The 11,862-nt window shown below is 31.2% G+C and overlaps 2 protein-coding genes across 2 annotated transcripts; one reads left to right on the forward strand and one right to left on the reverse strand.

Annotated features, from left to right (window-relative positions):
- Positions 1-1,793: 1,793 nt before the first annotated feature.
- On the reverse strand, positions 1,794-7,667 carry LOC133704157 (uncharacterized). The gene is made up of 2 exons (XM_062128923.1): positions 6,986-7,667; positions 1,794-2,327 (listed from the first exon to the last, which is right to left on the reverse strand). The coding sequence occupies exons 1-2, from the start codon at positions 7,436-7,438 to the stop codon at positions 1,968-1,970; spliced, it is 813 nt and encodes a 270-aa protein (XP_061984907.1). The 5' UTR covers positions 7,439-7,667; the 3' UTR covers positions 1,794-1,967.
- A 2,240-nt stretch (positions 7,668-9,907) lies between these two features.
- On the forward strand, positions 9,908-10,899 carry LOC133681018 (uncharacterized). The gene is made up of 2 exons (XM_062104102.1): positions 9,908-10,365; positions 10,550-10,899. The coding sequence occupies exons 1-2, from the start codon at positions 10,228-10,230 to the stop codon at positions 10,760-10,762; spliced, it is 351 nt and encodes a 116-aa protein (XP_061960086.1). The 5' UTR covers positions 9,908-10,227; the 3' UTR covers positions 10,763-10,899.
- The last annotated feature ends 963 nt before the right edge of the window (positions 10,900-11,862 follow it).

Here is an 11,862-nt window from a genome sequence, read left to right on the forward strand (position 1 = left end):
TATTAGATTTTGGGGCAACATCAATTAGCATTGTATATGAGAACCTAATAAAAAAACCATCAATTGTTCTTCCTAAACTGGTTTTTGAAAACTCTAATCACTATTAATGGCAAAAAATCAATATAGGTGGAAAAGTTTGTCTTCTTCCCTAATTACTTGGTCCAACATTTTTATTTTGATTTTTTTTTTGAAAAAAACAACATCAACGTTGACTCAATGAAAAAAATCAATAATTTTAAAAATCACGCGTTGAAAATACATTTGAAATTTGAATCCTTTTGAGACGATGCTAAAAATAACATAAATACATCAAGAACATAATTTTTTTTGGGTTTTTGTTATTTTTTGGTTTATTTCTCGAAAATACTTAAAAAAATAGGGTAAAAAATTGGATAGCAACAAACCTAAATACATATGAGTCTGGTAAGTTGCCAAACCCAATATTCTTGGGTTTAGCCACACACTAAGTTCAAATAGACATGAGTCTAGTAAGTTGTTAGGCCTAATATCCTTGGGGTTAGCCATGCATTAAGCCTAAACTATTCTAGCAAGTGGGCAGATCCAACGTCCCTAGGCTCAACCACATGCTGAGCCTAAATAGTAGTAAGTCTAGAGATCTGTCAGACTCAATGTTCTTGGGCTCAACCACACGCTGAGCCAAAACAAATATGGTTCTAGAGATCTGTCAAACCCAATGTTCTTGGGCTTAGCCACACGCTGAGCCCAAACAGATATACGTCTTGCGATCTGTCAGACCCAACGTCCTTAAGATCAGCTATGCGCTGAGCTCAAACATACATGGGTTTGTATGTGGATATGACAAATTGCTAGACCCATCACCCTTGGGCTTAACATCATTCCAAGTCCAAGTGGGTATGGGCCTTATGTTGGGTGATGAGGTTTTGTTTGTTCATTCTTGTGGCTTTTAACATAAAGTATTGAAAGTCAAGAATAATTATTCCTCTACACCCGTGAGTGTATAAAAGTCTTCTAAAGAGCCTAATATATTTCCATCAACATTAATATTGTATAAGAGATATGTATCCCTCATTAATGCTATAAGGTGTAAATGACACTTCAACTCATTCATTCAAGCGACATGACAAGGTTCATGAGCTATATATATATACCTTTAACCATGTAAGTAAAGGTTTACAATTTTTATTCTCTTGAGTATTTGTACTCTTATTTTCAAAACATTTACCATACCAAAACAAGAACAAACATACTTCTTAGAATTTAAAGTTCATTCTAGTATTTATTATAATCCTTTACTAAAAGTCACTGATTTTATCATCCGAGGATTCATAAACCCCATAAAAAAAGGACTGTTTTGTAGGTGTTGAGCCTTCTACCACTAACCATCTACTTCGTGAGCTTTGAAAAAGAGAATATTAACCTGAATGCATGATTAATTTTTATCCAAACACCAAATAATCTCTTTCCTAAATATATTGAATTTTGAAACATCATCAAGAAGCAATCAATCTGTTTCAAATTTCCAATTCCATTTCCGCGCACAAACAAAGATATCAAGAAAGTGAAATCCAAATCTCTAAACTCAGAGCGTGTTTGACAGTGTGGTTGCGGGTGCTTTTCAAATAACTTTTCGTGCCAAAATACATGCCAATGATGTTTTTTTATTTTTTAAAAATCATTTTTGATATCGGCACATCAAAACGATCCAAAATATACAAACCATATTAAATTTTAACAAAAAAAAATTTCAAATTTTTTAAAAACGCAGCCGCAGCCGCAGCCGCAGCCGCGTTCCCAAACGTTCCCTCAATCTATGCCATCAAACCACAAAAATGTCTCTAGTTATCTTCTTTATAAAAACTGAACAAAAATAATTAGAAATTAAGACCAAAAAATGAAGGAAAAAGAAATTATTATCCAGCACATCCTGTACACAAGTGTCATATCGATCATAGCCAGCATTTAGTCTTTGTTTCAATCTGAATGTCTCATACAGCATCCGGGAACTGAATGCTCTGCGACCCAAAAATTTGATGGGAGCTGTCTTCAACAAAGACAACAAGACCACATTTGCTGCTGTTGAAGCCTTCCCATAAAGCAAAATTAACAGTTCCTGAAACTGTCTTCTTGGCAGAGATGTCTTTGACAGTGCAGAGTTTTTCAAACTTTCTAACAACATAGTCATTTGATAGGACACGCCCTTTGTTCTCTCCCCTAGGACAATCAGTCACTAATCCACTGTCATATAGAGCTACCATGACGTTGACACCATCATTGTCAGCTTTAGTTCTCAAGGCTCCTGATAAAGAGACTTGTAAGCAATCTGGAGTCGGCCTCTGAAATGTTGCCTGTTACACCAGAATTCACTTGTGATCGGTGTTTAAGGTTACAAAGATTTGTAGTTCCAACTTTTTTCTATTTGAGGTTTTATTTACGTTTGGCCCTTAATTTGTTTAAGGCTTTATTTACTTAATGAAACATGTCAACATTCATTGATTATATTTACACGGGTTTATGTTTTAAAGGAAAGATGACTCTGACATTTCCTCCTTCGTTGTCACTAAATTAGCTGTATAATCTTGATTAACATGGAAGCTGGTCTAGAATACTTTGTTTAAACATTTAGTTGGCAATAGACGTGCTCGTGCTATGCCGTGGGGGTGTATTATTATTTTTCAAATGCATTTTTTAAAAAAATAAAAATAAATTCAAGTTATAGCACTGATTAGTCAAATAAATTGGTTTTATTCTAATTAGATAATAACAAGTAGATAATTATAGTAAACAAACTAAAATAAAAAAATAATCATGAGTAACTTAGGAAAAAACCTTTCTTCAAAAGGAAAAAATACTGTAGCTTAATTTTTAGTTAATTAAATATGGAAAGATAAAATTGGTTAAAAAAGAGACAAAAAAACTTGTCCGAGTCAACCCGTGTTAGCATGATAGACATGTAACTTGAGTAATAAGAGGCAAGTCAACTCAGGTTAAACTGTCATACTTAGACTGAGGTCATGAGATTGTGATAACCTGAAAGAAACAAAATAAAAAAGAACTGAAAAGCTATTTTTTTTAAAAAAATAATGTTAAATGATGAAATCAAAAAAGAAAATAAATAAAAAAAAAGAATGTTAAATCATGTTAATTCATCAAACTTGTGACCTGTGATATTAGACTAAAAGCACCATACGTAGAAAACCCACGGAGCCTAACTCTCAATAAATCAAATATTGAAGGATAAAATCGAGGAAAAAAACTAATTATACAAAAGGATCCAAAACAAAAAATAGCAATTAAACAAACAAGGATAGAATCAGAATAAAAAACTAAATTATAGGAAAACAATAAATTTTCGATTGAAAGGTGGAATTGAAAAGAAAAATAACTTTAACAAAAGGACAAAAAAATCAAAAGAATAAGTACCAAAATGAAAAAAAAATATAGAATAAATTTAGATTGAAGGAAGAAATTAAAAACAAATAAAATTTTTGCAAAAGGATCAAGAAAAGAATTAAAAAAAAAGAACTGAATTGGAAAAAAAATAATATATAAGAAATTGAGATTGAAAAATAAATTAAAAACAAATAAATCTTTTATAAAAAAACCAAGATAAAAAATTATAAATAAAAAGAATAAGGACTGAAGTTGTAATATCAACAACAAAAAGGACCATTCTGAAATTTTTAAGGGGAGGAGAGAGAAAAGCAGAAAAAAAGCCCTATTAATGAGAAATCGCCCACCACAACCTACACACATTACCTTAACAAAAAAAGGACACGATGACAAATTAAACAACATAATGAAAGGATATTTTTTACAATCGAGAGGTGGCGAGTGTCTAATTGGCTCTCATGCGTAACCCAAAGTGTGAAGACGACTTTAACACCCAACCTTTTCAATTTAAATAATATTCAATGTATATTAAAAGACCAAATTGTCCTTGATTTACTTGGTAATAATAAAAAAATCAAAATAAAAAGATGAAAAAGCCTCTAGATACAAGGTTTATTTATTTCTTTAAAGGGTAAAGTTGTAATTTTATTGCATTTCAAGAAGTAAAAAGAAAAAAAAGACCTTTATTTTTCAGTTCTAATTTTTTTGGCATAAAGGATAATTTATTTATTTTATTGTGATTTAAAAAAAAGATAACCCTACCCTTGATCAATTCTTTAATGATCAACAGGTTTGTAAAAAGACCTGAATACCCTAACAACAAAGCAATTGATTTTTTTAGAAGAGGAAAAATAATAATTACATTATTATGCTGAATAGTAATATGAGTGTATGTGTACAATGATTTTCTATTCCCTTTTATTTTTTTTATAAGCCAAGTGTAAAAAGAGATGCTAAACAAGGCCACTTTACTCGTATAAAAAGGCAAGATTTGCCTAACAATTTTAAACAAAATTCATAAATTATAAAAGAGAAAATTACCCTTAATATCCTATAATATGGTAGAAGTTGCACTTGTCTATTTAGTTTGGGAAAACTATAGTTTACATCCTCGATTTACAAAATTTTTCAAATATAATGAAATGATCAAATTACCCTTATATATATTAAATTAAAAAATTAACCAAACAACACGTCTCATCTTTTCTCTCTTCAAGTGACAATTTTTCTCTCTTCCACACATCATCTTCTCTATATCTTTCTAAACACAAATTACAAAATCAAGAGAACCAGATAAGATAATGTACCACTATCTGACAAGATTCCTCTTAGTTGGTTGGTGTTTTATTAACAAATGGAGAATATCAAGGTATTTTTTTTTTCATATGAGTATGCTTATGGGTTATTAATATATCTAGATTAAGGGGGAATATCAAGGTTTTTTTTTTATATATATATATAGGTATGCTTACGGGTTATAAAGAGATTTGATATGCTTAGACTGTTGAATCTACCAAGCTCAAGAGTTTTTTTTTTAATGTTTGTTTCTTGACTAGTTGCTGCAACTTTTCAATTTCAAGAGAAAGGAAGGAAGAGGCTAATTCAACATGGTGGATCCATTGGGGTGTTAGTAATTGTGGATTTGATTTTTTTAATGTTTGTTTCTTGACTAGCTATTCGCAATGTTTTAATTTAAGAAAAAGAAAGGAAGAGACTAAGTCAACATGGTGGAGCCACTGGAGGTGTTTGCAACTATGAATTTGATTTTTAATGTTTGTTTCTTGACTAGTTGTGTACAATTCTATGTTTTATATTTTTAGTGTTTATTTCTTGACTCATTGTAGCTATATATCATATCACTATCTAAATTCTAGTGATGAGAAAAGGATGAAAGTCATGGCTAAGTTTTTATTTTTTAAATTTAATGGAAAAACTGTATAAGTCCTCAAAATTTGTTTTTGTATAATTGAGCCTTTTTTAGCCCAAATTAGTACCCAATTACTTTTTTAAAAAAAAAAATTATATTGAAAGACAGAGGACTAAAGTGATAAAGTAAGGAAAATAGATGGCAATTTCAATTTTCATACAAAAAGTTCATTTCAATTCTTTTTTTCCCTTCAATTAATAGGTAATCAATTCATTTAGTTGTTGAAAATTCAATTTTAGGACAACTTTATTTTCCTCATTTTTTAATTTCTGGTTTGTTTGAGAAAAGAAAGAGTTTTCAGATTTTGATACTATAGAGATAAAATGTCATCGTTTACATTTATTTTGACCATTAAAATGATTGAAATTGTTGTTAACAGGTTCTATTCGGTGAAGAAAGTCTTATTGGTTGTTCTAAATTTTAATATTATCTTAAAAAAACAGATCTAAGTTGAGGATGATAAATTTTGTTTGGTTTGATTTTGTGATTTTGACTCTTTTTTCTTAGTTTTTTTGGTTGATAAGTTAGTTTCTAAATGTCCTAAGAGTGTTTGTAGGGTGTTTTGGGTTAAAATGAGTTTTTTAGATAAAAAAAAATCCACTGTCCCAATTTTTCAACCACTATAGTAGTGGTTAAAATTTGAGCTGATAGATGACATGTCATTTGCCATAGCGAGCAATGTGCCGATTATCTATTTTTTTTAAATAAAGGTATTTGTCTTTTAAAAGGAAAAAAATAGACTCACACATGCAGGCTGAGCCATTGGCTCTTTTTTGATGTTTTTTTAGTGTTTTTTATATTTTATATTTAGGTTAAATATAGATCTATGAAAAACAATTATTGAACTTGGTTAAATACATGACCTGAATAGTAGGTTTTTGACAAGTTACGCCATAACATCCTAATTCATTGTTGTTGTTGCTGTTGTTGTTTTTTTTTTAATTATTATTTATGTATTTCTTATACCTCAATTTATTTTTTTAAAAATCAAATCTTATCATTTTTAATCGATCATATATTATTTTATTTAACTTAAAACTAAAAAAAAAAGCAATTTCACATTTTATTATCAATTATTTATTTTTGCTATCTTAGTTACATGTGCATATCATGTAATTTTTTTTTAAAAAAGAAATTAATTCATACAAAAAATTTTCATGTGTTTTATTGTTATACAAATCTATTAAATAAAAAATAATATTTGAGATTAAAAAAAATATTAAATCTAATCATGTACAAAACTGACATCGTGAGTTTTGTTTATTGAGTTAAGTTTACTTAAATTTTTTTTATTGAATATTTATTTATTTTTATCATTATCTTTTAATATTAAGTTAACTTGTGATTGAATTTTTTAATTATTTTTTAAAAACTATTTTTGCTAGTTTTGCATGTGAACTTAAATTAACTCATACCGATATTAGATAAAATCATCATTTAATATGTAACTTATTTTAAATTTATAATTAATTTTTTTTCAGTATACATGTTAGTAATACAATTTTTTTTTCCACATTTGAAAATTTGTTTTCTCCGACTTGCGACGTCTAGTTTATGTCTCTATAAAGCAATAGCTATTAGTTTACCCCATTGCATCGAAATTACAGGATCCATCCCTACAGGCCTAAATAATAATAATAATAATAATAAAAAGCAAAGAGAGAGGAAAAGAGTTAGAAATCTAACCTGAAAAGTGGGAGCAGGAAACCTTGGTGCATTGACAATGGAAGACAACAAAGCCTCCTCTTCATTTCCCACGCACTGAGTTCTCCCTTGAACAACAATCTGTGGTGTAAACATAGTATCAAGCTTCAAAGACTCAACATAAGCCTTTTGTCTAACTGTCCACTGACTACCCCCATAAGGGTCTTTCCAACCCATATAATCCCAGTAATCAACATGAAAAGCCAAAACAATAACAGGCATTTCAAGCTGAAAATCACCCCTCCCTAGCCTTGAAACCAACAACTCAGCTTCCGGGGATGTTTTACATCCCTGTGAAGAAAACAACTCCACCAAAACAGCCCCACCACGGTGTTGCTCCTCCGCAGATACATCAACGGTTACATTTGCATGGTTTTGGTTTCTTGCAGAAGAATCGTTTCCTTTGGCAAAGCAAGATAAGAGACGTGGTGCCATTTTGTTACAATGCGGCACAACAATCCCTTGCCCCTCCGATTTGCCTTAACAAAAAAGAAAGAAAGAAAAGTAAGAGAAGCGCTGCAGAGAAGAGAAAGGGAAGAAATTAGTTGTACTGAAAGAAAGAAATCAAAGGGAGGTTTAGAAAGTTTGGTGATCAAGAGAGAAGGTAGGCAACAAAGAAGCTCTTCTATTCTTGAATGGTTTAATTTTACTTTTGCATTTTCTTTCAAAAAAAAAGGACAGTTGGCATGATCTGGTTGGTGATTGTAGCGTCGCCGACACCGTTGGGTATGTCGGTGACATGCTGTGATTTGTCAGAAGTGGGTTGGGTGTCGGTATTCAGAGAGTTGAACAAGAAATAGCAACAACATTGGCACATTCATTTTTATTAGCTAGAGAGGACAAGACAGGGAAGGTTGTTTTTGACGAGGAATCCTAGATGTAAAGAAATGTGGAAAAGAGGGAAGGCACAACAACTCAACCTTGGTAGATATTGCTTGAGAATCTTACTAACCGGCATATGTTTATAAATAAAATAAGTTCTCATTTTTATAATAAGTTTTTGTTGCCCCAATGTCAGTTCCTGCTGATTAGTGCATGTCAGAAACAATGACAAGTCTCGCATGTGTTCCCTATATATGGATGCACGCTAATTTCGGGATGCTCTTCGCCATCACTTGGAAAATTTATGTAGCCAAATGCCAAGTTATCGGGCTAATTATGATGGACTGTAGCTGTTGACATTGAATTTCTTCTCGAACAAAATGCAGTAACCAATTGAACTGTCCAGTTTAGCTGGAACAACTTGAAACTGGCCACCAACCACTGCCGTCTATATTAACTTGTTTAAAGTTTGTTAAACAACTAGACATGCTACATATGAAGAAGTCAAATGTAGCCAACTCTAAAGTGACAGAACTTGCTGTAAGTTCGATTGTTTAATTTCATCTGCGGAATGATTCATCACATTGCATATTGATTCTTTTGAATACTGCTCACCTCATGACAAGACTTGATCATTGGGCCTGGATATTTTTCTTACCCAACCATAACTAACACTCTTCACTTGACATTTGGTCTGTTACTAGCAACCTAAACTGCTTCAGCGAATTCTACGTTGCCTTCTTTTTGTAGTTCCTTTTCCCAAAAGTTCCTGTGTTTTCAGCAAGTTTTCCCACTAGAAAAAAACTCATTGCATTATGCATTTAGGTGGGAAGGAGGTTTAGAAGCCGTGGTTCTGTTTTTCATAGCTTTATATATAGTCTAGTTCCACGTACACACAATGTACCAAAATAAAATAGTATACAATCGTAATGATCCATAGATAAATTGTCATGTATTGTTAGGGTTAATTTTGAATTCTACATTCAAATTATTCTTTTAGTTCTCTTAAGTGTTTTCTAGGTGTATGTACATTTATTTCTTGAGTCTCTTCATATATCCTTACACTAGTATAAATACTTTTGTTGAGTATTGTAATTCAAGTTCAAGTTCAGTAGGATTTCCTATTAAGATATAGGGTATCGGAGGTAATTCAATCTAGTGATGATTTTGAGAAATTAAAGCATATTTAAAGAAAGAGTGGATTAACAAGTTATATCAAAAAATAAAATAAAATTAGAGGTGCAAGATGACAATATCTAATAAGAGAATTGAGACTTTACATAAAAAAAAATAAAAGAAGTTTAAAAAAATTTAATATAAGCTGATAATTTTTTATATAAAAGATAATACATGGTACAAGAAAGACCACACATTAATAAGTGAACAAAAAAACTTTTTTTTTAAAAAAAAAGGATGAAAAATGATGAATGAGTCTTGATAAGAAGAAAGCATGACGAAGAGTGAGCTAAAATATAATGATTAGATGAAGAGTCAAATCTTGAAGAAAAAAATTTAATTAAAGAAATATGACTGCCTTTATAAGAGAAAAAAAAAATATAGGAATAGTCTAGGTTAAACAAAAACAATTCTTAAAGAAAGATTGAAGAGCTGGCAATAATAAGCCATTAACAAGTCATTAATAAGTCATGCAAGATGATCTTATAATAGACTCTAAATTTCAAGAGTTTTGAGAATTTCAAAATTAAAAAGAAGTGTTAAAGTTATTTTTAAAGTTTATATTTTAAATATTTATTTAGTTCTTCTATGTGTGGATGTATAGCTACTAGTGATGTGTTTATTTCTCGAGTCTCTTGATTTATCCCTAAGCTGATATAAATTCATAGGTTAAGTGTTGTAATTCAATGGAGAATTAGACCACTGGAGAACCAGACAAAAAATCACCATGAGCAACATCTTGTCGGAAGACACATTGCAAAATCCCATTGACAGGCCACAAACAACCGCCCACCTGTCAGAGACAGAAAGGGGCCTAAAATTTTTGTAACCTTGCATGAATTCCGTCTTTTATCAACCCCCTGCATCTCCAGGACTCCATTTCCTCTCCACATAGTAGCAGAATCTAGTTTGAGCCATTTGCCACAATTAAAGGGTCCATTAAGCTCATCAGGATGATATGCACCAATAGCATAATTCCACAGCATTACTTACTGACCACAAAGAAAGGATCCTATACGTGGCTGACCCATTAGCACCAGTGCACCACCCCTTTATTCCTCAACTCAACATAAATCCCCATCATCACCACCTCTAGTACTTCATCCAGAACTTGGTCCAATATCCAGAATTAGTCCATTTTGCTTCAATTCTTAGTTACCAACATCTCTAGCTCTCACAGTTTCCTTCTCAGGAAAGCCTTGTATTGAGCTACAATCATATCAGCCATGCTAGAAGGCAAGGCAGTTATTGGTGAGACCGATATGCTTCAAACAATGCAACAAGATGCACTTGATCTTGCAGCCAAAGCCCTTGACTTCTTTGATGTCACTGACTCCACTGACATAGCTCGTCTTATTAAGAAGGTGAGCTATATATAATATGTATATATGTGGAGTATGAATATATATATAGACTAAGCAAAAAACTTTTTTGGATATATATGCATGCAAGGGCCAATAATACTTTAAATGTCCATGTTCTGCAATTAGAATGTCAAAGTTGAATTCCAGGCAGACTGAAATGGTTTTGTACTTGTGTTTAATGCAGGAATTTGATAGGATGTATGGACCAGGGTGGCAATGCATTGTGGGAAGCGATTTTGGCTCATTTGTGACTCACTGCTTTGGATGTTTCATATATTTTCAGATTGGAAGCCTTTCAATTTTGCTCTTCAGGGGCTCTGCTGGTTATCCAGAACCAGAGGAAAACCAGTTTGAAGCCTTAGAATCCTTAGAGACCTTGGAAACAATGAAAGACTAAATATCTCATTTCAAGTTCTACTTTTCTTGTAACCTGCCTTGTGTGGTATAGAAAATGAAAAATAAGGATCCATTGCTTTTAGGGATTCTGTAAATATAATTGCGGTTGCTTATTATCTTATGTTTGGTTCTGCTTAATTTGGTTTGCCTGCACAAGATTTCAGGTTTACATAGAGAGTTGTAATAGGTACTAATTATAAAATAAATTTATTTTATAGTTATAATCATAGTCATAATCTTGGATAATTTTTTTCTATGTCGGATAATTTTTTTTAGAAAGAAAAATCTTGTGCAACAATTTTTTCTTTTTTTTGAGTAAAAACCATTGTGGAGGGTAGTAAAAAAACAAGACCAATTTTATAAAATTTCACAAAAAAAAAGACCAAACAATATTTGATCAAAAAAAATTTCAACAATCAAATAAAACCTAAAACAAAAGCACCACTCACTAATATAAAAAGAGGTTATCATTTCATTAAAAAAAATGGAATTTGAATAGTATCCAATAAAAAAAATTTCAAGTTATTTTATATTCAATCTATTTGAATGGACCAAAGTGTAAAATATAAGTAAAATTAAAAAATAGACAAAAAATATGGATAGGTTTGCATGCATGATCCATTCTAAAAAAATCTGGCCTTGTGCTAAGTGTGTGTGTATTGTTTTCCCTTATATGTATATTTTTTTTAAAAAAACGAAGCAAACAACATATCCTCTATTGCCTCAAAATCTGATGATTGGAGAGTCGCTGGAAAGTCAATCAAGAGTATTTTATGCCAAAAAACTCGGTTTTCAACTCATTTTTTAATCCAAAACACCTAGAAAACATGATAAAGACATTGATAAACCCATTTATAGAATCAAACACCCCAAAATTGGTTCAAAAGCCTAATATCAATTTGAATTTAAAAAACTTATCGAGTTCAAATTTACCATCTTAGGCGATGACAAGGGAAATGAACACCTCAAACGAGTTCTTCTCATCGAATAAAACTTATTGACACTAAAATCGATCTTTTTCATGGATAGAATTAGTATCAATTGAGACTTTCTCTTTCTTCAATTAGAAATTAGTGAATCCGTTCTCAAACCAAGGATCAA

This window comes from Populus nigra, chromosome 1 (genome assembly GCF_951802175.1).
Source record: "Populus nigra chromosome 1, ddPopNigr1.1, whole genome shotgun sequence".
NCBI lineage: Eukaryota > Viridiplantae > Streptophyta > Magnoliopsida > Malpighiales > Salicaceae > Populus > Populus nigra.